The sequence below is a fragment of the Orbicella franksi genome, chromosome 6, assembly GCF_964199315.1.
Source record: "Orbicella franksi chromosome 6, jaOrbFran1.1, whole genome shotgun sequence".
Lineage (NCBI taxonomy): Eukaryota > Metazoa > Cnidaria > Anthozoa > Scleractinia > Merulinidae > Orbicella > Orbicella franksi.
In genome coordinates, this window is record NC_138150.1 from 7134133 (window position 1) to 7159056 (window position 24924).

The 24924-nt window shown below is 37.6% G+C and overlaps 3 protein-coding genes across 3 annotated transcripts in view; 2 read left to right on the plus strand and 1 right to left on the minus strand.

Annotated features, from left to right (window-relative positions):
• Positions 1 to 157: 157 nt before the first annotated feature.
• LOC145489243 (hexosaminidase D-like) lies at positions 158 to 19225 on the minus strand. Its single transcript, XM_081468193.1, has 16 exons — positions 18123 to 19225; positions 12844 to 12988; positions 11532 to 11601; positions 10843 to 10952; positions 10582 to 10669; positions 10190 to 10268; positions 9812 to 9897; positions 7584 to 7749; positions 6871 to 6939; positions 6616 to 6675; positions 6156 to 6288; positions 5354 to 5436; positions 4281 to 4371; positions 3268 to 3366; positions 2506 to 2592; positions 158 to 2103 (listed from the first exon to the last, which is right to left on the minus strand). The coding sequence occupies exons 1-16, from the start codon at positions 18265 to 18267 to the stop codon at positions 1914 to 1916; spliced, it is 1701 nt and encodes a 566-aa protein (XP_081324319.1). The 5' UTR covers positions 18268 to 19225; the 3' UTR covers positions 158 to 1913.
• On the plus strand, positions 7684 to 9773 carry LOC145489261 (uncharacterized). The gene is made up of 2 exons (XM_081468226.1): positions 7684 to 9028; positions 9122 to 9773. The coding sequence occupies exons 1-2, from the start codon at positions 8758 to 8760 to the stop codon at positions 9286 to 9288; spliced, it is 438 nt and encodes a 145-aa protein (XP_081324352.1). The 5' UTR covers positions 7684 to 8757; the 3' UTR covers positions 9289 to 9773.
• A 3002-nt stretch (positions 19226 to 22227) lies between the features above and the next one.
• Positions 22228 to 24924, plus strand: part of LOC145489242 (uncharacterized) — a 38467-nt gene continuing 35770 nt past the window's right edge. Inside the window, exons 1-2 of the mRNA XM_081468191.1 lie at positions 22228 to 22260; positions 24214 to 24294. Coding sequence (XP_081324317.1) covers positions 24237 to 24294 — 58 coding nt within the window. The 5' untranslated portion in view covers positions 22228 to 22260; positions 24214 to 24236. The remainder of the gene's footprint in view (positions 22261 to 24213; positions 24295 to 24924) is intronic.

The window sequence follows — 24924 nt, forward strand, 5'->3', positions numbered from 1 at the left end:
AGGCTACAGCGTCTCGCCTTATAACCCCTACTGCATTTAGAGAGAAAAAGAGAGACCAGACTGCCCGCAGTCTAATCGCTCTCCATCGTATTCTACAAGTTGCATGAGACAGACCAGAGTTCAGCAACGCCTTAAAACCAAATAAACACGCGATAAATTAAAGGCCAAACAATAATTTATTCTAGAAAAGCCAATAATCACACGTTTAAATAAATTAACCTTAAAAAATTAAACGGGAACGCACCATTTGGTTTATAAGTCAAAGAAAGACAATAGTGAAATATAGTATCCAACGAACAAACTCTGTTTTAAAGATACGGAGCGAGCGTTATCGAGTATCTATCGCGAATCCGCATCAATTTTTTGTCTAGCGCATTTTGCACTTTAAAACACAAAATAGATTGAGGGTCGTTGCGAATCTGGCACTTAAGCAAATCACGACTGTAACTTCCTCTTGTATTTTCCCTTGTCGCTGTCGAGTTTGGGAAGCTGTGAATGACAATTAGCACTTATGGCCGAGGTCTACGTTGTAAGTCGCTGTTCAACCCTCTCTAGCTCTTCTCTCGACCATCCTCAATGGAGACGCGTCAGGAGAAGCAATGATCAAAGTCTGCTTAACTTTCGTACGCCAGATTTTTCATTCCTAAGATTAAATCCGTATGAATGACTTTGGCCCCGTCCACACTAAGCCGGAGGAATTTGAAAATGGAGGTTTCACTCTGAAAACGCATCAAATGTTTTCCGTCCACACTACGCCGGCGGAATTTATATAAACGCAACAATCACCGCTCATTTTGGATTCGTGTTTGAGGAAACTGACTCGGTTAAAGCAATCACATTATTATCGTGACGCCATCGTTTTCGAAAAGCTCCGTTTTCAATTCAAAATGTTTTCCGTCCACACTAAAACGCAAAGCCGGCGTTTACCAATTCCTCCGGTTTGAAGAGCGTTTTCGAAAATCTCCGTTTCCGTGACGGATTAGTGTGGACGGTAGGCCTAACCGTAGAAACAAAGCTGCGTTTTCAAATTCCTCCCGCCTAGTGTGGACGGGGCCTTTGTGATCAACGACTTCAATGACTTGGAAAACGAAAACATGAGCACTGACACGCGAAGAACCTTTGGCTTGGTTTTAGTAAGTTTAAGCTCAGTATTGATTTTCGACATTGTGAGTCAACTTACTGGCACAGAGCTTGTTCGTTTGATCGGAGTTTCAAATAAAAATAAGTTAATACTTATGAACTGAATGACTATCTTGTTCCTTTGTTTGCGTTAAAAACTAAAACACTATTAGGTTCTATGCTGAGCATATGCCTACTTAGATTTTACATCTTTCATCTCCACCAAAAACTAAATGCTAAAACGTTTTAAAGGAAAACAAACAAAACAAAGGATTCGTTCACAGATCATTTGAATGGTGCAACGATATCATTTCACACAAGGAATTAAAAGTTAAAACTACATTGCATAGCATGACAAACACAACCACCTGTGAGCCCTGCTCACTAGCTTTGATCTAAATGGTTACACGCTAGGGTTTCACCCGGAGACAAAGCTAAAACCACCTTGTACAGCATAATAAACAGTACCACATTAAAGTGCTGCTCATTAGCTTTCATTTGAATGGTCACACACTCTAGGGTTTTATCCACAGACTTAAAAGTTTAAATCACTTTGTACAGCATAATAAACAGTACCACATGAAAAGTACTGCTCAGTAACTTTCATTTCACTGTCACGGGCTAAAACTTCTTCCATAGCTTTAAAGGTTGAAACCACCTTGTAGGCAAATTTGAAAGCATTACAAAGTGTTAATCAATAAATTATTTTAGTGGCTGCAAACATGATTCTATGATAACTTCTCACTGCTTATACCTGACCATCAGTTTATCTTTAATTTTAACTCGATATAACGCTACACCTCTTTCCCTTCCTTTCCAGCAGCAATTTTTTTAAGCCCTTCTAGCCGAGGTTTCTCGCTGCTTAAATGATCAATGCCGTCTTGTAATTTGTCCTTGACCCATTCCTTGACCACACTTTCGTCGTAGACGAGACTGAAGGCTTTATTTGCCTCCGACTTTAACGATGTTAGAATCTGTAACCCACTGAAAACAAGACAACACAACAGTCTTTAAGTCTCTTAAATTGTGTGAACAATACCCACAGTGTTAGGGTTAGGTGCGGCTAAATGCGGCTTCAGAGCGCTGTCAGGCGAAATTTTACATTGGGGGGAAATGAAAGGTCGCGACAGCTTGTAAAGCCCTGTGGAATTAGGCAGCCGACAAAAAGCGCGGGAAAGTATATGAGCAAGGCGCGATTGGTTTTGGTTTTACTTCTGATTGGACAAGAAAGTGGCACGTGATTTTAAAACCAATCACAAAGCGAAAAGCGTTACAACCAAACATCGAGTAAAAAGCACTCTAGTTAGCTTATCATTAAAACCGGCGTTTGGCGGCAGAAATGATTCATGGGACACCACAGGAATGTGATAACATAGCGGTACTTACTGGACAGTCTTGTTGTATGCGCTTTCCACTTGATAATAACTTAAAAACTTGTTTTCCACTTCCCGCTCCAACAGCCAACCTTGCTGTCTAAAGGAAGAGAGTGAAGACAAACACGTTAACGGCTAAAAGAGTATTTTTATAAAACAGCGATAAACACAACCCTAAAAACGTTAACAATCGATGACACTCGTAGAGTTTCATTTACTTGTTTACCTCAGCTAAATATTGCTTTAAAGTTTCTGGTAGAAACCAGGTGAAATTACAATTACAATTTCATAACTGTGTTCCCCATAAAAATGGCTTGACAAGGCATGGCTTACAAGACTGGACTAATTTTGTCCGCGCATAGCTTACACACATAAGCCAAATTTTTAATCAGAAGTGCTCCGCGAAATCCACACGCATAGATTGGAAATGCTTGCTCAGGAGTTCATGCAATAAATACTGGTTATTAGGTAAGAACACTGACCTCAAGAGAAACTCAATGTGTTGAGTATTTGTCCACAAACTGTGACCTAAGAGCTCACTGTTTGCGCTGAGAGGTTAGGACCTCTACAGTCTGGCCAAAAAGCTCCACACAGAGCTGTTTTCTGTAGCACGACGTGTTCGTGTAATTTTAAAGTATGTTGTCAGCTTGGGTGAGGAAATGCACTGTAAGAGTAAAGTGTCTTGCCTAAGAACGCAACACGGTGACCCAGGTCAGGGCTCAACACCTATAACAGCTTCATCAGGTGCCTAACACGCTAAAATAAGGTAACTTACATATTTTTGACACCCCTTGTATCATAAACCGCCTTCTCCAGCTGACCTACGAGACTGAAAATTTCATGTCCTAGAAACGTTCCGTCGGGCGGTTGATACCTTAAGGCAGGAAAAGAGAATGAAAAGGCAATAGCTCAAAATCGAAATTAGAAATCATCTATCCCCTTGCAGATTACCTTGCACTGAGTATCCTCTCGACGAAATTAATGTAATTATTACAAAGTCCAAGTGTAGTTAGAGAGAATTTGGCCTTTCTAGGTTGCTTGCAAAAGATGGCTAAGAAATGAACGATGATGTATAACGAGCTTGTAGAATCACTGAAATCGCTAACTATGACGTATTGTTGAGCTATGTACTTTCTGCTTTTGCCGTCGTTTGCGTCTGACGAACTCATCGCTGACAAAGGCTGTTGTAAAGACGTTACTCGGTAACAAGCAACATATAGCTGGTATTTTTTGTGCACTCTGCCTAAAACAACAACGTTCAAATCTGACACAGAAGTTCATAGAAAATCGACTGGAGACATAAGTAGCTCATTTACTCTTTATTTCTTCAAGTCACGTCAAGTCATCTTTATTTAGGCAGGGTAGCCCATTCAGCCATAGGCTGGTATCAACAGGGGCCCTGCGTAAAATTAAGAGTACATGATAAAAAATTCAGAAATTAAAAATTACCTCAAAGTTATGTACAAAGAGTTTAACAATTTGATGGAAAATTGTAAATTATTGAGCAGTCGGGAAACTTTTTTTTTTACATTGCCGCAGATTCTGAGAAGCAATGCCGTTGAAAAAAGTCGTAGAACAGTAGTTCTTCTGCCTAGTAAACAATTTTCATTTACCAGACGACTGTTTTCAACAGCATTGCTTCTCAGAATCTGCCGCAATGTAAAAAAAGGTTCCTGACTGATCAATAATTTACAATTTTCAATCTAATCAAATACTAAATACAAGGAAATTCTTGCAATGTTGTGTCTTAACAACACTCCTCTCCTCTCAGTAATTAGTTACACTTACGTGGGAGGAAATCTCTTCACATTGATATCAAACGTTTCAGGCAAGCCAAGTTCTTTAGCTGTGGCTTTTATTTCTTCCTGATCCAAATAACCTAAAAAGATGAAGGATATTAAAATCATGTACGGATGAAAATACTGCAAGCGGTTCTGGCTAAACCAGCAACGAATCTATACGGAAACTACCCATCATTTCTATCTGACAATCATTGCATTTTGCAACTAGGAATTCAGTCAATAAACCAATAAATACTAAACAATTATATCGTTTTCTTTTTCTCATGATATTCAGAATAATCAAGGGCGAGATAAGTGTTATCAGTTGCAGGCAAAGTATAAGGCAAAAGCTCAATTCAAAATTTCTCTGCTGATCAAACCGGACAGGGTTTTTTCCTAAAAGAGCAAGAACATAAAGCCACTTAAAAAAAAAAATAAATAATAAAAAAATAACGCCACTTTAATACATAATAATAAGCTTTTCCCACCCAGACACAAACAACGTTGGCAAATTTGCCATTTTTGAATCCTTTAAATTTCACAACTTCTATCAAAGTTAAAATTACTTCTATTACACGTTTGTAACACTAGACGTGAATTTGACTCAAATTTATGTTAAGGAGGCTTTGAAAAAATGTCTACAGGCTAAACGTTCGCTGATTGCAGTTCGTTTTGATACACACTTAAAATATTACCGCGATATTATCCTTGTAACTTTTTCGTTTATCGTGATTTCTTCAGCGTTTTTCAACCTTAAAAATCTATCACCACTACTAAGGTTCGTTCACTTTCAAGTAACTTTGTCCATCACAGAACATGACCAAATCAAAGGAGTTCAGTCGCGCTATTTTGATCACGTACAAAATTACCGTTAAACTGAAGGAAACCTGAAAATAGTAGTTTACTAGGATAGAAAAACTCCAAGGAGACAATACTAAACCATTACGGAACAAGGATGGTTGACGATGGAGCAGACAGACACGGATTACAAACGACGAACATAAAAAATTTGGGCTAAACGATTCAACATACGCAAACCATTGACTCAATGAATAATAACTTGCTCGGTATATATCTTACCTGTGCGCAAGGCGTGTAAGCAGTAAGCTAACGAAGGAATGGCTGCCGGAAGAAGCTCGCACAAAGTAGCATAGTGGTCATACCTAATCAATAAAATAAAATTATGAGAGGATTGTTTTGCATCCGAGATTTCAGGGCCTTATTTTCGATGGGCTATTAAAAGGTATTCTGTCATCCCATCTAAGATAGCTGCACAAAAAGGTCCTTGGACACTGTCAGATATTTGTCCCAAAAAGCCTGTGAACAGGCTCTCTAGTCGAGATGGGGAGAAGAGCAAGCGGGAGAAGAGCAAGCGGGAGAAGAGAGAGAAGAGAGAAAGAGAGGGGAGGGGAGACGCCAAATCCCAACCATAAAGTACATGTACCTCCCTCGCCCACTTCAATCTCAGCCAGTTCGTTCTCGGCCCTTCCAGCCGCCTTTAGACCCTTCCAGCAATTGATATCTCTCTGCCTCCCGCGTTCTTTCAAGTTTACTTGCCATTTTACGAGGCAACCAACAAAAAATTTTAAATTAAAAAAAGCTTTGTCAAGTGTCACGTTCATACAACGTTCTTCAATGCAACCTTGGCAGAAATAACTAACTGGTAAATTACTAACAATGTTAATAAGCCAACGACCTCAGATATCAGGAACGTCATTTTCTGAGATTTTCCAGTACGAGTCGAACTATGCGGGAATTTTCTTCGCATTGGTAGGCCAACACAATGGGAAGAGGACCAGACTCCAGTTTCTTTTCTAGTGGCTTGAGTCACTTACTTATCTCGTTTTCAAGGCCAATCATGCTTGGCCGACAAATACTGTACCTGCTCCACCCAGTCAGAGCAACACCATTGAATTCCAGAGTACTTGGAACCTTAGCAATGATGTCCAGCCAGTTGAGATTGTTCTGCACATGAAAGCCAATGGGAACAAAGTTGCTCCACGGAAAGGTGGCACCTTTAAAACAGATCAGCAATATGTAGTTACAAAACAGGAGATCAAGAACGCACTCCGTAAAGAGCACCAAAATTAGTCGTACGGAAGGAGATGAGATGGGACCGGACGGGACGGGACGGGACGGGATTAGAAAAAGATATTGTAACATGTGTATTGGAATCTTTCTTTGTTAGACAGGCCTGCTAGTTCATACAGAGTTGCTTTGATAGAGACTGAGGCAGTATTTTGAAAGTTGTATGTAAATATGACGAACATGGCTTATTACTAAGTAAAATCTGAAGCTATGCACAATGTAGATCAACAAAAATGTATTTTAAATTGTGATACCTTTAAAAGCACTTGCCGCCCAAATCTTGTTGAAAGCTTCACCGTATCTCTCCCACATGTCTTCAGAAACACAAGAGGTAAATAAATAATAAATGTTAATAACAGTTAAAAAGAGTCCAAGCTGCATTCTAATTTCATATCCATGATCATGTGAAAAGCAACAAAAACTACCATGCTATACTAACAAATAATAAAAACAAGAACAACACTTAATCATTGCAACAACAACAACAACAACAAATTAAAGCACTCTACCAGAGGGAAAATAGCCTGTCAAATCTGATCTGTAAGCCCAGACCATTGGTTCCACAAGAGGTCCCAGTTCTGTCACAGCAAAGTACAAAAAGGTACATGTATAATATCAGTAACTAAATATATTGATAACAAAATTTTAATAACAAAGAATTAAGACCTTTTCTAAGAAAACAGCAATGACACATTAACAAAACCAGCAGCAGCAACAACAACAACAACAACAACAACAACAAAACTAAAATTTCAGTTGTGCATTTGATTAGTTTAAGGTTTCATCCATCCCTTTAAAAGTGAGAAGTCTCTTAACTGTAGGGCATAAGAAACAATATTACCAAATGATGCTACCACCCAAAAGCTCTTATTTGAATGGTCAATCCATTCTCTTGTTTCACAAATAACATTTGGAAATGTTAATTTTTTGCAGCCTCAGTTTCTTATGGTCAATTTGCTCCTTGCATGCATCCACAGACCCAAACACTGATACACAGATCCACATAGTGTTATTATGTACATAATGTACACGCATGAAACAGCATGGCCACTAATTTAACTTGTTTTAAATCATACAATGTATTTCTTAGGTATGGAAACCACCAGTCTGCCTAGCCAATACTGTTCCCACACGGTAATTTTTTTATGCAACTTCTCTGATTAGTGCAGGTATCTTTTCAGCTAACTATACAGCAACCTCAGGCATGTATTAAGCCATATACCTTTCAAGTACTCCACAGGCCAATGTCTCATCATATCATCCCACATGAGTGGTGTAACCTTCTTGCTTTGTAAATACTTTAAAATGGGAGTCATGTGATGGACAAACAACTGAGATTTACTACGTTCATCCTTCAGACAGACTGAGCACGTCTTGAGGTTCCATACCTAGAATGTCAAAATAATGAATAACTATAAGATCGACAACAGGTTAAAGTGAGAGATGACTTTAGCTTGTTACAGGCATTTGATTAGTTGGAAGCAGTGAAAGAATTAGCGACCTAAAAAGTTAGCAGGGCTAAGGGTTTTCATGTATTCTTTAGCTTTGCCCCATCACACTCTTCCCTTACTTTTTCTCACTCTTTTTCCCCTGCTCCCGATCGACTAAGCAAATACCCTAGTCCTGGGCTAAGTTGACTTCTGTAACACAAGAATACATGTACACTGTATTAATGGTTAATGAAAAGGAGCTACATACATGTAAAGAAATCTTCTGTACTTGTAAATGTTAGTACTCCCTTATTTCCCCCCAAATCTTTGCTATATGATGCCATTCCTATCCTTGTGCAGGTCCAAAAATATCCACACTCAACTCATGGAAAGTCATTTGTTATTCAGAAATTCTGAGGGGGAGGGGGGTAGAAAATATGCCAAACATTTTTAAAGGAAAATACATATTAAGTTTGACTGGTATTTCCAGAGGAGTCAGGGGGAGGGTATGGACATTTTCTAGACCATTTTTCGTTTTTGCTAAGCAAATGTATTTTGTATGTAGAGGGTGAAGTGCATGCAGAGTATGAAGCCACGGAGTGGCACATTCACCTATACTATAATTATTATCCTTTTTTATTGTTCACAGTAGGTACATGTAAACTTGTGTGATTCGCCTTTATTGCACAGCAGCCATCTTGGATCGACGTCATGTACTTTTGACACCAATGCGAGGCCACGCGTGTTAAGTCAACTTCCGGCGATCGAGGAGACAAGGCGATCATCTGCAATCATGCCCAACGGAGATCACTGTTGCGTGCCGCAATGTAAAAATAATTGCGCTAAAAATATTCCAAATCATACCTTTCACCAATTTCCCAGTGATGAAGCCATTCAAAAGCAGTGGGTTGTCAAAATACGGTGAGACGTGGGCAAAAGTGTCCAGGTAAGTTGGTTAGGTTATCGATGTCATTGCTGCGCACATGTATTAATTATTATGATCTGGTCCATCTGCAGATAACAAACAGCACAAGAGTATGTTCTGTACACTTTAAGGAAGCAGATTTTCAGACAACTTTAACAGGGAAGCGTGTTCTGGAGAAGCATGCAGTTCCGAGTATTTTTTGCTGGTCAAGATCACCCAGGAAAAGAAAATCTCCGACAAAGCGAGAACCACCGCGTGCACGAGTGCGATTGTTTGATGTAAGCGTGCCATCGTCCCCTGTCACTGTGACAGGTAAATATTGTTGTCGATATTTCTTTAAACATTCCTTGGTTAAAATCATAAAATAATCAGAAGTATTTTTATGTTTTTCATTTTAATCCATAGCATCAACTTTCGGCCAAGCTTCTGGTGAGGAAAGTTCCATGGAGGTCCAACCGGAACTGTCATCCTCTCCTGTTGTTGTAGACTTCCCGGAGCCAATATACACTGTCACTGTCACAGGTAAATATTGTTGTTGGTATGTCCACCAGATTGCAGTACCAAAACTCTGAAGAAATCAAAGTACTCACTGACTCAGCCATGATGTTTCAACACGCATGGCCTCGCTTTCATGTGAAAAATGGTGACGTTGCAACCAACATGGCGGACTGTGATTAAGGCGAATTGTGAGTGGAGTTATTTCAAAATACTATGTAAAAAAACAAACAAACAAACAAACAAACAAAAACAATAATTAAAATATTTATTAATAATAAAACATTTATAATATTTGGAGGACAGCTGTGTGATTGCCCAGAGCTTGATCATGTTTTTCTTCCCACATTAGGATATTTGAAAAAAAAACTTTCATGTGCAGAAAGGTTTTTAAAACCAACAATTTGGCTTTGTATAACCAACAGTGGTTATACATCTAATACTGGTTATAATTTTGATGTTTCTTGCTGCGGAATTACAGGTTGCTGCTCAATTTTCTCAGTTCCTTTTTGTGAAGAAAATAACTGCACACTGAAAAGAATGACAGAGGATAAATGCAGCATGAATTAATTATTTGATTAACAGCAAATCTGATCTTGCCTCATCGCCTCCGATATGAAACCATTTGATACCAGGATGAAGTGCCAACACCTGGTCAATGAGCCCTGTCACCATGGGAATGGATTCTATAAAATACCACACAGGTGCTACAGTAAGCAGATTGCAGACTGAACTGAATTACTATTAATAGTTTTAATTTATTAGAAAGTAATTACTTGTCAAGGTGTACCAAAAGTTATGGAAAATTAATGCTTCATGACATTATTGTGTTAATTTACCGGTAAGTTGTTGTAATTTTTGTTAATGTTAACTTCTGTGTCATTGATTACATGTATGTGGAGCATTTTAATTTTGAGAAGGCAGTAACTTAAAAAAGAATTATTATTAAGTAAACATAAATATTAAATAGTCCCTTACCTTTGTTATTTGGACAAAGTGAATTGGTGAAGTGTTCTGTTTCACGAAGATGAGCAAATTCCTTGTGTTTCAAAACAAACTTAATAAAAGAAAATTCATAATTAGTAATTCCTAATTATTAATGAAATGAAATAGCTTCAGGGTAGGGTTCTAAATGTCACATGATTAAATACACAATTATACATAATTATATGTACGTGTAACATGCTGTAATACATGTTCATCTGTATAAAGGGTGACCATCAATGCAAAATTATAGACACTTGCCCTGTGATTTTGTCTTGCGAGAAACGAGATATGTCTCGCGAGACGGTGGTAACTTACTTTTGAGCGGTACTGTAATTTCTATGGAGCATACTAATCAAAAAATAATAAATTATATTAATATTTACCTCCAGATGGCCAAATGTCTGTACAAGTGGAATCAAAATCAGGTCATTTGCAGTGACTTCTCTCAGAAATTGTTTTATTTCAGCTTCACTGAAAATTTTGAATCAAATAAAGACATTATGAAAATTATTTAATATACAGAACAAACATGTGCAGCAGTTACATGTACCACAATGGAAACCCACAATACACATTTTATGCTGCATCAACTCATTTGTATACACCTGAAACAAGCTGACATTAATTGTGTACTGATAGTGTACCTGTAGGAATTCTTGGCACGCAGGACTTCATATTTTTCTTTGTAGGGAAACACATCCTCATATTCCACCAGTAATCCAGTTGCTCCCCATTTCTTAAACTCTGGAAGAATCTGCATTACCAAATAAATGTGTCCAGTTACACTTGTAGATGATACTTTATTTCAACAAAAATAAGCATGTTAAATAAATGAATTTCTTTTGTAGTTATACAAAGAAGGAGTACTTGCAAAGGCAAAAATCCAGCGCAAATTAACCCCCGGCACGTTACTAGATAAACCAGGGCTAAAAAACAAAAGAGTGCTGTCCGGTCATCGGGGACAAGCAAATTCTTCTTCTGGGCAGGAGGTTTTCATTCTCACTTGCCCTATGAGAAAGGGCTCGGGCAAGTTGTCTGCCAACTAAATCACTGAAAGAGCAGACTAAGACTTGCCCAGGGCAAGCAAAATTTGAGAGCTACCTGTCCCAAGGACAAGCTGGAATTTAAGACTTTTTTTCAAACCCTGTTAAAAGATGAGGAGACCCTGTGGCGAGAACGTGGGAAATGCCCAGGGTATATGCATGCAAGAATCTATAACCTTTTCAATAAAAATACATCATTTGACAATTTGTGTCAGTCACCGAAAAACTTGTAAAATCACTAGACAGTACATGTAATTAATTTTAACCCTATACACGTACATTGTATGTACCTTTATCAGATATTCCATTTTTGGTGGTGCCCCTTTGAGATCCAAATGAACAAGTCTGTGGCCATTAAATCTAGAGACACATGTGACAAAAGGATGGTTGTAATAATTCACTCTGAGAGTCACTTCATTGCCTTCATTAATAAATTTAAGTTACTGTAATGATCAGGGAATGAAAAGGATACTAAAATTGAAAGAGGGTGTAAGACTGCAAGGGTGTAATAGCTAACTTTCTGATTTAGTTAATATCAGTTGGAAAGTTAAATTTAAAAATTAAAACAAATGTTTTTCCATAGAAGTAGATTATTAACCAATAATTTATATCTATATTTTTATATTTTTTAACTTTTAAACCACCACCTAAAAGTACATTTCTTACTTCCAGGACTCATTCACAAGTTTCTTTTTAGTGTTTTGAGCATATCAGTCAGACCTTCAGCAAAAGGCTCAGTGATCAGCCAACACAATTCGAATTTTAGATTGATTTTTTTCCACTTTTAGATGTGGTGGGAAATCAAGATCTTTGTTGTGAATATTAGACTAATATCAACTCATGAATTAAGGATTCTTTTGTCTGTTTAAAAACAATTATTGGTTACCTCGACCTTGATTATTTTGGATATCACAAAAACCAAATCTAATAATTGTTTGATAATTATACATTGTTTTAAAGAAAATAACGACAAATGCATTATCGCACCGAACACAGTTTATTTTCGACGAGCCATGTTCTTACTTCGCTGTCCGTGAACTTGACATTGCTCTTGAAATATCATGCACTGCTCCCACAACCTACAGATTATTCACTAATCTGCTAGCAGATCCGTGAATAATCTGTAGGTTGCACTGTTTTTCAGAATTAACTGTAGGCTTTTAGCCAATGAGAAGACAGATGGTGACCACAATGTATAATAACTGAAATAAAATTTAGACAACACTTAATTCATGAGACAGTACTAACAATATTTTGTACAACTGATATTTGACCTAATGGACATGTATACAATGTACATTGTACTGTTAGTATGTAAAGCTAGTTGCTACATCAGGGCTGTGCTCTAGAAGTGCCCGGTGCCACAGGTGACTAACCTTTTGCCTTTGGGTGACTGGAAAAAATTTTCATATGGGCTTAAGTGCTGGGCACCCAAGATTTCATAACTAGGAAGCTTTGGGCTCCTTGTAATTTCCTTAGATCAGACCACAACCTTGGTACTTTGTCAATGATAGTATTCCTTTTAGCACCTGGGTATTTACAGTTACTAAACAAACTCAATAAACAAAATGTGAACAAAGACAATCTTCTCACTTACTGTACCTTTTTTTATCCATTCTGTTTTCCTTTAATGGAACACTCTTGGCCTCTTGCAGCTCACTTCTAAGATGTTCTATAGTTTCTTTAGCCTTCTGTAGTTTAAGGTCAAGTAGGCTTCCAGTTGTGTCTTTGACTAATGATTGAAGCACTGTTAAACAGATCATAAATTAGAGTAACTGACATTCAAATGTGTAATGACTATCAAAATTCAATGGCTCAATGTAACATAAGTTAAATTATTCTCACATTTTGATTGGCTCTAGTTATGATTGATTGGAAGTCAGACACTGTACATGTATGCATGTAGATGATGTAATTAAGACAAAATCCGATACAAAATCAAGCAATTTCAACTTTTAGTGGACAAAAACCTTGTACCAGAGTAATTTTACTGTTCTATTAAAGTCCTTTTAGCATTTTCTAAAAGCTAAAGATATCAATACTTGCCTGAAATAACACCAAAAACTATTTTCCATGGGAAGTCGAGGAAATAAATAAAGTTCAAAGAAATTGTGCAAACAGAGGTAAAATTTCATCATCAGTTTCATTTCACCAGTACTTTCACGTGTTTCATATGAACTTCTCAAACTCATTAATTATTCATGAGCTGATGACCCAATCAGCTCGCATCAATTGGGTCAGGTGCATGTATGTTGATACCCAATGAACATACCGATCAACACACGGTAGATTAGTTCAAAAACTGATCAAGACACTGATCAAGAAACTTGAATTTTAATCAGTCTTAATTATAATTCTAAATACAGCATTTTCCCCGCTTAAATCATTGCTTACAACAACAATACAGCAACATATTATTCCTTCTTAGACATCGTTACATTAATTGTACAGTTTTTGAATTTTCCTTTCTGGAAAACAACATCCGTTAAAGATTGATCCTGTTTCTCTGTGGTAAAACATGTAGTTGTACTAACAACACTTGGACCTAGGATCTTTGAAACTTTAGACACATTTTCTTCTGTAGGCTTTTCGTACTGCAACAATGCATTAGAACGATGCCCCGACCTTTCGCGAATCAATTTTTCTTCAACCCCAGAATTGAACAGGGAGGAAACACAAGTAACGCGCAAACTGTGAGCGGTTTTGCGTTTAAAGCCTGCCGCGTCGCACATGTCAGGCAAAATCTTGTTCAAGCTGTTGATGCCTACGGGCACTTTATCGAATGCGAAACTAGTTTTTGATGGCTTAAAGTAAAATGCAGTAACTTCCTTTGCATGAGTCTCAACTAACCCTACATACAATCTGAATATCTCAACAAGGCACGGCTCGTGCTTTTCCTCAATAGAATGACAAACGTGCTTGACCACTCGCGGCACATACTTTAGATCACAAAGACCTCCATGATAAGTTTTAGAGGCATTTTCTTCAAACTTAATAAAATTTGGACCAATTTCAAAGTTGTTTACAACAATATTTCTGTGATCTCCCCCCCCCCCCCCCCCCGCAACCCAAAAACTTTTCCGTTGTAGAAATAGATCGTGTTCAATAACGACTTAGCTGATGTAGTTCCCAGCAATTTCTTTTGCCAGAATACTGCTTCTTCTTGCTCGCTCACAAACTCCTTTTCCTCTTTCTTACACTTAATGTGAAGCCCTTCTCGAACGCCATTCTTCATCTCGGCATCTAAGCAACGTTGGAAAAGGACAAACCTTCAAAAAATAACACACAAAATTAAAGTCCTGAAACAGTGCATTTTAAATTACTAACCAATTCGCTCTAAAAGTTGTCAAGTACCTTTTGTCACTAGCGTCCAGAGGATTCAAAGCTTCTGATCCATTTTTCTCCTCCAAATAACGCTTGAGGGCACAAATGATACCATAAACAGACTTCGGAGGGTATCTTTCACCGGACTTTTTAGCTACCTCCATCACAAATTTTGACAACCAATAGTTCAGCGACAGAGCGTCCATTCCAGCAATATCTACACTCACAGCGGTAACATTGTGTAAACCGTAGTCCTTGAAGAGACCGCCACAATCTAATACCGGAACTTTAACCTCTCTCAACCTCTGCCATTCGGCAAAAATGTTCACAGCCCACTTGTTTTTATACTTAGTTGAAACTGGAACAGCATCATTCACCAAAACATTTTCTTGAGAAGAGGTTTTTGGACCTCGAAAACGTTCTGATCTCCACTCGATCTCCATCACGCGGCATGATGTTAATTTATTAAAAATTCAACCTTTAAAACTTGCCCACATGGCCGCATATAAAAGATTCATTTCATTTACCATATGAATAAAAAACAGACAATAGCCTATTGAGCACGCCTACTAATTACCTATTCTTCGAAAAAAATTCTCATGCTACTTTGAGAAGCCAGCTCAAAAACTCGTGCTTCGTTTTTCATCACGGGTTCCAAACACCTCGAAACAATAAAAGCACTCCACCTTCGGCGTCGTGCTTTCATCTGTTTCTCGGTGTTTGGAACCCCTGATGAAAAACTCTCACTCGTTTTTGATCTATTACTTCAACATTTGTTTGCGACATTTGTTGTTGTTAGAAATGATTTCTTTCGAGAAGATATTTAAAACAGTTGCATAGAAGTTCTCATGAATACAATGTAAATAATGTTGGTACTAAGTTTTTGTCCACTAGTTACTCAAACTTCTGGTGGATTCACTCTTGACATTTTTCTTTCAATTGGGTCTTTGATTACATGAAACAGATCAATTCCATGTTGTCATCTGTCTGTTCAGTAGTAGATTAAGGAAGATATCAAAAGTGGTAAAAATACCGGTGAAAACATCTGTGATCTAATATGTGGCAACATGGACTCTACTCTCATAGAACAAATTGGAAAAGATTATTGCACCACCTGTCCTGATGCTGAAAAGGGATTATTTGCTAAGAAAACCCCGTAGTTCCTAGCCCCTCCACCTCCATCTTAAAATGAAAATGACCCATCCCTTAGGTTGATCATGTGCCTTTACATTTCTTCAGGGTGATTTCCAACAATAAATTTATTTTAACTTATTATGGTTCACTCAAAATCATCCATGAGTCATGATGCAACCACCTACCATGATAATTGATTAATATCTGTTAATAATGTTATTTTACATAGGGCAAAATCAGTAAGCTTATACACATGCATCTTTAAGTTTCTAAATTCTATAGTCCTTGTTTTGAAATCCATGAATGCATCAGGATCTTGCAATAAGAGACAAAACACGGGCCACAGTATAAAATATATTATTCAATAACATATGTGTTGTAGGTCAAAATGAAATTCAGGTTAAAATGATTTTAACCTAGTTTGATTCTCAATTTCCTTTGTCTCCTAACCCTAATTAGTAGAATTCTACTAGTATACTAATGCAAATGCTGTAATCTGATTGGCTGAGCCATTGAACACTATAAGCCATTAATGTGCAGTGGCTTTGTGTGGTTGACAAAATTGCAACGTTTCCTCGTTTCTCCATAGTTTTAAAAGAACATTTAGAAACAAATGGATAATCAAAAAACATATTGACAATTGATGTACATGTAAGCTTATTATTAAAACTACTGCTGCATACATGTATGCACACAGACAATAGCTTCTGCGTTTTATGTTTTAGTATGTTATCTTGTAGTCCTTGATATTCACCTTTGAAAATTACACTAGAACAATAAATATTATTATTATATATTGTAGTCACCATCTGTCTTCTCATTGGCTAAAAGCCTGCCGTTAATCTTGGGGAAAAAGCGTAACCTACACTGTACAAATTATTCACTAATCTGCTAGCAGATTTAGTGAATAATAATTATTTGTAGGTTGCGTGCACAATGCACGATTTCCAAGCGCAATGTCAAGGCACAGACAGCAAAGTCAGAACGTGGCTTGTCAAAAATAAACTGCATTCAGTGTGATAATGTGTTTGTCGTTATTTTCTTTAAATAATGCATAATGAAACAATTATTAGATTCGGTTTTTCAATGTGACATCCGAAATAATCAAGGTCTCAGTTATTGTTATCAGCCTCAGCCTTTGGCTCCAGCTGATAATACTTACCTCGACCTTGATTATTCCAGATATCACAAAAACCTCATCCAATTATTGTTTATTATTATATGGCCGTGTCTCACAAGGACTGGGAACTACCGAATTCACGAATTTGATTGGCTGAAATCGATATTGACCGTGGTCTAGATTTTCCCATCTAGACTGGCACCTAGACCGGTTTCATTTTGCGTTGAAAAAGTAGCAAACTAAAATACAAAAATGTTCACCATTTTCTTTTATTTTCTTCTCAATCATTTATGGAAGTGCCAAAAAGCCTGATGACAAAAAAAAAGTAGAGAGGACGAGCAAATTTCGGCAGGTTTAAGTTAAGCTCATCGCCGTTCGCAAGCAAAATGTCAGCTAGTACAAACCAGTTACATTAAACGAATTAAAGTTTTCTTCTTTGCCATATAATAAACATCTTATTAACCGAGCTAAGTCGGTCTGTATGGTAGAATCTTGACCTCGGTCGTGTGTACAGACCTCACTGCGTTCGGTCTGTACTCACGACCTCGGTCAAGATTCTCCCATACAGACCTCCTGCTCGGTTAATAAGAGCTAATTATTAACCTCAGGCTCAGTGAACATTGGTGAGTATTCACCTTTGGCGAATAATTGTTAAGTACTTTAATTTCTAAGATGTAAGGTCTTGCGAAAGCTTACATGTCTACTTCTTAGATCTGCGCAATGAGTATATTACATGTATAAGCTTAATTTTCTTCCAGCTGAGCCATGCATCTGAAACAGTTAAAAATTGTGTTTGTTTCGACTTGCCAAAATACATATAGTCAGGCCCAGGTTGTTCAACAGGTGGGTGTTACTATCCTGGGTATAGCATGGTTTCTTTTGTTGACAATTATCCAATGGATAGCAATTTATCCGGTGGATAGCGTTATCCAGCCTTCGAAAAACTGGGGCCAGTAATTTAAACCTGAAATCGATCTGTGTTTTTTGCCAGTACATTAATAACCTGTGAACCTTGTACTCACGTGTTCAGCACTTATTCTGTAAATGTGGGAACAGTCTTTTTCCGAACATTCCGATATTCGAGTCTTGTCTTAGTCTTTAGTATTAAGACTTACATGTAAACTTAACTTAGCTTGAGCTTGCTTATTTCGGTACAACAGGGGTCGTTTTGATGGCAAGTTTATCTCTTACTTGAAAAGATTGCTGGACATTAATGAATTGCCTAAAAAAAGGTAAAATCTAGTTCCTTTAAGAAACCTCGAGCATGATTCTTCATACATACAGTAAGCTTATGTTTTAGTACCTGTTGTTTCCTCCGTCCCCTGTACGTCTCGATGCGTGACAGCTCGCGACTGACTCAGCTGGGACAGTTTGAAGAAGATGAAGCAGGCAACAGCGAGCGAAATAGCTATTCCTACATTTGTGTAGTTAACTCGCATGATCTTCATACGAGTAAGAAGCTTCGCGTAATGACGGGTTAGACTGCAGGTTGTAAACTAACGAATATCTCTGCCAAATCTTAGAACACCAACAAAAATAAAACCACAGGTGGAAAGAGTTCAAGTCATTCCTCACGTTCACTCATGCAGTGTTTTTTAGGGCTCTGGAAACGAGTTATTTATTGGCTCGCAGGGCACTATGGGTAGTGCCAGGGCCCATGGTTTTTCGTTCTTTCTTTTTCTTTCTTTTTGTTTTGTTTTGTGTTTGATTGTCTTTATTTTCCTTACTAGACATTTTGTAATGATAAAATAACCTTAAAGTGGGTAGTCTCCGCGCTTTTCTCCTCTTTTATTTTTCTTGTTCTTTTCACTTGGTTGCGTGACTGTATTTGCAAACGTCTCAGGAGAGAATGCGAAAACAAGTCTAATTTTGGTACTGCGGTCTAAAATCATCAAGAGAGTCTTAGCGGGGGCCGGGGATCCTGGGGTGTCGGTGACCCCCTCTTTTGTAAGCCTTCTTTAAGCAAACAACCTAAAACACGGCGTGGAGGTCGACATGACAATCCGGTGAGTACCCTCAATTTGACACAGTGTGAACCCCCTTTAAAAAATCCTGGCTCAGCCACTGATCATGATTCACAACGAATTGAGCGAAAGCAAGGAGGAAACTCTATCTTTGAGCTCCTCCTGCAATCTTTGCTTTCTCTCTTTCACCTCCCATCCCACCCCCTACCCCCTCGTTCCCCTACAAAGAGCGTCTTTGTACCAGGCTCATCCTAAATATCATCAAAGACAAAATTGGACGACGCAAGGTCCCATTTCGCAAAAACACAGGTGTTAAGAGTTCATCACTCACGCCATGTTTAGGGCTTTGGGAGCGAGTTATTGGCTCGCAGGGCACTATGGGTAGTGCCTGGGCCCCATGGTGCTCTTTTTTTGTCTTGTCGCCTCCTTTCTCCTCCCTGCCCTCCCCCCCCCCCCCTCCCCCCAACTTTCCTTCCAAAGAGCCTCTTCGTATGACGGTTATAGACTTATCGTAAATATCCTATTCAAAGACAACATTGGACGACGCAAGGCCCCGTTTCCCTTTAACAGAAAAAGATGCTTCATCCATATATCTTTTTTGTTATCTAAATGTTGTTATTTTGAAATCTCTAGTTGAATAGTGAGTTAGCTTGTTTTGTCCTTGAAAGCAACTGCTATTGAAAAACAGATGTAAAGTCATTCGGTCAGTTGCAGTTTTAAGTCCGACCGGCAGCTAGCCTGTGAACGCAGACGTATTTCAGCATTGTGAATGAAATTTTGCTTTTCTGAGATGCAACCCTGGCTTTAAGGGTCGATAGAGATTTTCGGTTGCAGTCTTATAAAACAAGAGTTATTAAAAGCAAGCTAATTTTCCTGCTTTTAACAAGAAAAATAGCAACAGTTAACAATATCATACTTCTTCTCAAAACCCAAAATAAATAGAGAGTAACACTGAACAAGCCAATTATCAATATCCAATATTAAGGCAACCTTATGTTGTTTTAGCCGTACCGGCGTTAATTTATAAAAGACCAACACCGACATTGCTCAAAAGATTTCTGGAAAACTAACTAAAACACAGAAATTGTTACCGAGAGAGGAATTAATTGTCGAACATTCAAATGGTAAATCTAAAATAAATCAAGGATTAAAAAATCTATTGGGACATCAGTTATAACATTCAAAATCAGTGCCACTAAGTCTGTCATGAAGCTAGTAGATTTTAAGTATGCAATAATCAGCTTAAATGATCTTTCAAATACTTAATTTTCCGACAACAAAAACTTAGGCGGATGTCGTTTAAGTATTAAAAACAAGGAATATTTTTGTTTTCTGCCCTGAATCGTTTGAGACACAATATCTCATTTTACTGAGCGATTTAAGATTGTGAAACCTTAATTAAAAATTTGGTAGCTCTCAAATAGCCAAGCTAGTAAATAAAAATTAAATGCTCATTTTCATAATCAGGTTCTTTCAAAATTAATTGTCGTCCGTGTTACCCAGGTTAGAATCGATTTAATGAGATATTATCCAATTCATAAGACAGTCAGTGATTAAAATAGATAACACTAAGCAACCTGTCTTTTTATGAAATGAAAACATGTTAAGCTGCAACAGAAAATCGATTAAATTTCGTATCGCGTAGAGCTTTTTTTAATTAATATTGAGAATCAATTTTACATACGCAATGATTAGTTCCATGTGTGTCGATACAATACATCACAAAAGATTCTCTTAATTTCCTGTTTCACCCACTGCAGATTCATAGATAGCTCAGTTCAAGCGGCTCATTTTAAGATCTACAGATATACTTGGGAAATACCCTTCTTTGGCACGACACCATTTCATTTTTTTTACAATGTATCGTAAGCTGATAAGGGCCGTAGTTCGCGACCGAGCTTTATTCAAGAATTATTTCACGAGCGCGCGTTGGATATGAGATGGTAGATAGCCAACAAGCGCGAGTGGAATAGTTGTTTTATAAAAAACGCCCCCAATATATATATATGAAAAAGAAACTAAAATATAATAAGAATACAAACGCCCCAAAAACATTGCGCCTACGCTTATCCAACACCGTATTTGTAGAGCATGGTTTAATGGCTCATATACCATGATGGCTAAGCCAATGAAAACACAAAAATTGCATTATCCGATGATCCAGTTCTTAATAATAGGTATTAAACATCTTTCTTGATTTTGGGAAAATACATTACGTTGGAACAAAACGCTGCCGGCTGAATTAAATTTCGTGACAATATGCTGAGGATAGCATAATTATATTAGCGATAGGTTTATGGCTTTCAGCGTGTTTCATTGCCACTTCCAAAAGATACTCTTTTCAATTGTTTCTTGCAAAATGGAAATCTCCACCTTCAAATAATGTTTAATCCAGCTTACAAGCAAAGGACAACATCCCAGTTAAGTGCTGAGTGACCAATTGTATTTGAATAACGAGTCGAATAAGGTCAGATTCAGCAGAAGTGATACGACGGCAGAGTAAACGATTTTCTTTTTTGACAGGAAAAGTTATCAGAGGAAGAGATACAACGCAAAATGAATGGACATTTTTCGCAGCAAATTTAAACTTTACCATAACCATTTCCTTAGCCCCCAACTCCGCTGAAATAAAAAAATATATAACAAAGAAAAAAATTCTCAAAATGTTCATGACATGTACAATAAAACATATAGTATCACAAGGAAATACTGAATTTATTCCAATGATCTCCTACCGACGGTTTATTCAGTATACTGGGAGACGATGTATTAAATTATACTGTGCGCACGGTGTGCACAGTTATGTTTTAATTCAATTTTTCTCCCGTTAGGCGCTTGTGAATAAGTAAAAATGCGCTTAGAATTAGCGTTCGAAACATCTGATAATGTTAATGCTTTTTAATATCATTAGATGAAACAATGGAGAAAGGAACTCCCCCCCCCCTAAAAAAAATAATAATAATAATTAAAAGAGATTGTTCAGATGAACTTGAGTAACTGTTCATGTGCACGTTCGTTTAGTAAAAGTGATACTTGGCTGTATGGCAGATCGAGTGAAAACTGTGAGATAACTTCTCTACAGTTCCCCTGCCCTCCTAAGAGCACATGTGTTTGTCTTGCTCTTATTAAAAGCAAACATTTCGAAATCGTTTTGAGTGGGGCACTTTTCGCCAGCGCAAACAAATCAGTTCGGCACTCCTTTAATTTGGAATTGGAAGCAAATTGTTTAAACAAAACTGAACAAATTAAAACCGATACAACATTTCGGGACTGGATTTTAATCTTGTTTCGTGCCATAATGTCCAACGTAATCGATTTTAAATGTCTAAATTAGACATTGAACGTGTTGAAAATACAGGTAAACAACTTTTTGTGTAAACAACGTGTCTCAGCTTTTAAAACAGAAGCCATACTTGCAGTCAGTCACTTTCCTTTGGCCCACGGGCAAGAGAGGGAAGACCTCGCAGAAGAAACGAGGTAGGTTGTACATATTATTTTTCTCTTATATTTTAGTAACTGGAACATAAAATCGTCTGCGAAGATCATTTTTTAGTGTCTATTTTATGTGACACGCGGGCCTTTTTCCTATATTTTCTCGCTAAGCAGTAACTATTTGGGTCAAAGAGATTGTTGGTTCTAAATGTATTCTATGCTGAGTTTACTTCAAGTATGAACAATTATCTACTTAACTCTAACATTTTTAGTGTTCAGAAGTTACAAAAAGGCTTTAACTTTTTTCCTTGACTTAAGACGAGCGAATATTAGTTGCTGAGATATTTTTTTAAACGACCTTTGACAAACAGGATAATGGACATGGAAAACTTAACAGTCAGTTTACTTTCAGCTATTTTATGTGGTTTTAATTTTTCTAGTTTTCGCTGCGTCGTGGAAGATGTAGCTTAGTTCTTTTCAGCTGTACTCTGAATACATGAAACGACAAGGAAAGCATGAAAGCTTACCTTTTTGCATCAGACTTCTCCGATAGGAGTACTTTAAAGTCTAACTTTAACTCCTTAATATTAACTTTCTTTAATTCTTATATAGTTTTTTAAACTAATGAAAACGAATACACCAAAGGTAGTCTTCCCAAAAGGAGGATGACAAAGTAATTTCTATGCAATTGATTCTTTCCCCTAATTACGTTTTTTTCTCCAGAGAAACTGACTTTTTTATTGGTTTTGTCGGGTCCTTTGAAAGGTAATCTGGCAGAATCAAAGTTGGATAATTAAAATCAATAGACAAATAATTCGTAATTCAAGACAGTTTAGTTAACAAACACACGGGATAAACATCAAGAAGGAGAAGATCAAGGTAAGAAGTGAATCCCCCGTACAGGCCTTATACCCAAGGTAATCCCTCTTGAAGGATCTATGTCACGGTTCGCTCATCTTAAAAAGTTTAGCCTAAATTTTTCAACTTCGTCGTTTGTAATCCGTGTTTATCTTCTCCATCCTTAACCGTCCTTGTTCCTTTACGGTTTATTATTATTTCGTTGGTGTTTTTCTATCTAAGTAAACTACTATTTCCTGCAGGTTTCCTTCAATTTAAAGGTAATTTTGCGCGAGGCCGAAATAACTCAAAATATCCGGCGTAACTAAGCTCCTTTAGTTATTTTTAGACATGGTACTCAGTTCTTCCACGACTGTTACTTAACGGCAGAAAATGTGGTAAAAAAAGTTATTTTATACGTTTTGATTTTCAACAGACTTTTCATAGCACAGGTCTTTACTGCACTCTTGGCTGTTTTGAGCGTCTGGATTTTCGTCCTTGACAATGTCGTTGCTGCTTAAACTCCCATTTTTTGTGTGGCGGGGAGCGTCTGCCTGCACTTTCGACCATCTGTTCGTTTGGTTACGTTGTGTTTGGGCGTTCGTTTGCTTTGCGTTCGTTTGGCTGCTCAATCCTCCGCCGTTCATTCAGTTTTTTAGTGTTGTTTGAGCAGGGGATATCTGACTCTTGTCTAAACTCCTACTAAAGTTCTGAAATGTATTAAAGCATAGAACCTTTGCTTCTTTGCATTCTCGGATATCGAAATTACAAAGAAGGCATCCTCATACCGTTAGATGTTTTCCCTCGCTTAGTAGACAGGACAGAAAAATTAATCCCTCACGAAAACATCCACACGACGCGCTAGTAACATCCGCGGAAGAACTAGGTAATATGTCTAAAAATAACTTAAGAGGGATAACCTTGGGTAAAACATTTCTCCGCATATCTTGCATAAGAAAAAAATGCCGTGACCTGAATCTTGGTACTGAAAACCAGCCATATTTTTTTTTATCAGTCATTCGGAATGTAATGCTGTAAGATATTATTGTTTCCATTATAAAATGAAGACTTCTTCGATAAAATCAGTTATCTTTTTAAAGAGGGGCAAATAAGTACAGCATTAATATATGTAATACAATTTGCTTCCTATTCATCTTTTAGCAGATTGCTTGACTGAGGCCAAGATGTGGTTTCCTCTTGTCGTGGTTGTTCTTAACATACTTCTTGTTCAAGGAAAAAGAGGTTTCCAAACATTTGACATTTCTGTATATCACCGATCTCTCAATTCTTGCACTGCAACTATTCATAGCAGCTTCGAGTAGTTCATTCTTCGAAGAGGGTAGCAAAGGGTTTACGGATGACACGTGATTAAGGCAAAAATTAGCCACGCGCCGGTTAAAAGCATCCAAAAGTCATACATGATTCTTGTAGTTATGCAAACATCATTGTTAAAAAGCAGCTAAAAAAATCAACAAAACACGCGAAACGTAAATTTTGTTAAAATACGCAAAACGGAATCAGTACCACCCCTTCCCCACCTTGCCACCCCCTCCGAATCGATCGATTGGTTCCATTCCTTCAGTCTAGTCCAGTCCAGTAGAAGCCTGATTTTTCAAAGGCCTGGTTACAACGCACAACATGGCGGCAGGTCACTTGGCTCCTCGTTGTTAAAACAAAAAGAAGAAAATTTGAAAATTTCAGCAAGCGTTCCCGGTGATTGGAACACCGAACTGAAAAAGGAAAGAATCATTTGCTACCAAACTTCGGTTCTAGACTGGAATGGGTCAAATATGTGTAGCTCATCCAGAGATTTTATAATCGCTCGCACTCCTAATCGTATCTCCGAAACGGGGAAAAACAATTAGGATATTT

What these genes read in the sequence shown, in the direction of transcription:
- LOC145489243 (XM_081468193.1), bottom strand. Translation starts at nt 18,267, where the DNA reads ATGAAGATCATGCGAGTTAACTACACAAATGTAGGAATAGCTATTTCG. An exon ending in AAATGGAATATCTGATAAAG is followed by an intron (nt 10,953 to 11,531) that starts GTACATACAATG and finishes TTGGTAATGCAG; the next exon opens with ATTCTTCCAGAGTTTAAGAA. An exon ending in TTCATATCGGAGGCGATGAG is followed by an intron (nt 7,750 to 9,811) that starts GCAAGATCAGAT and finishes TTGACATTCTAG; the next exon opens with GTATGGAACCTCAAGACGTG.
- LOC145489261 (XM_081468226.1), top strand. Translation starts at nt 8,758, where the DNA reads ATGTCATTGCTGCGCACATGTATTAATTATTATGATCTGGTCCATCTG. An exon ending in GTCCCCTGTCACTGTGACAG is followed by an intron (nt 9,029 to 9,121) that starts GTAAATATTGTT and finishes TTTAATCCATAG; the next exon opens with CATCAACTTTCGGCCAAGCT.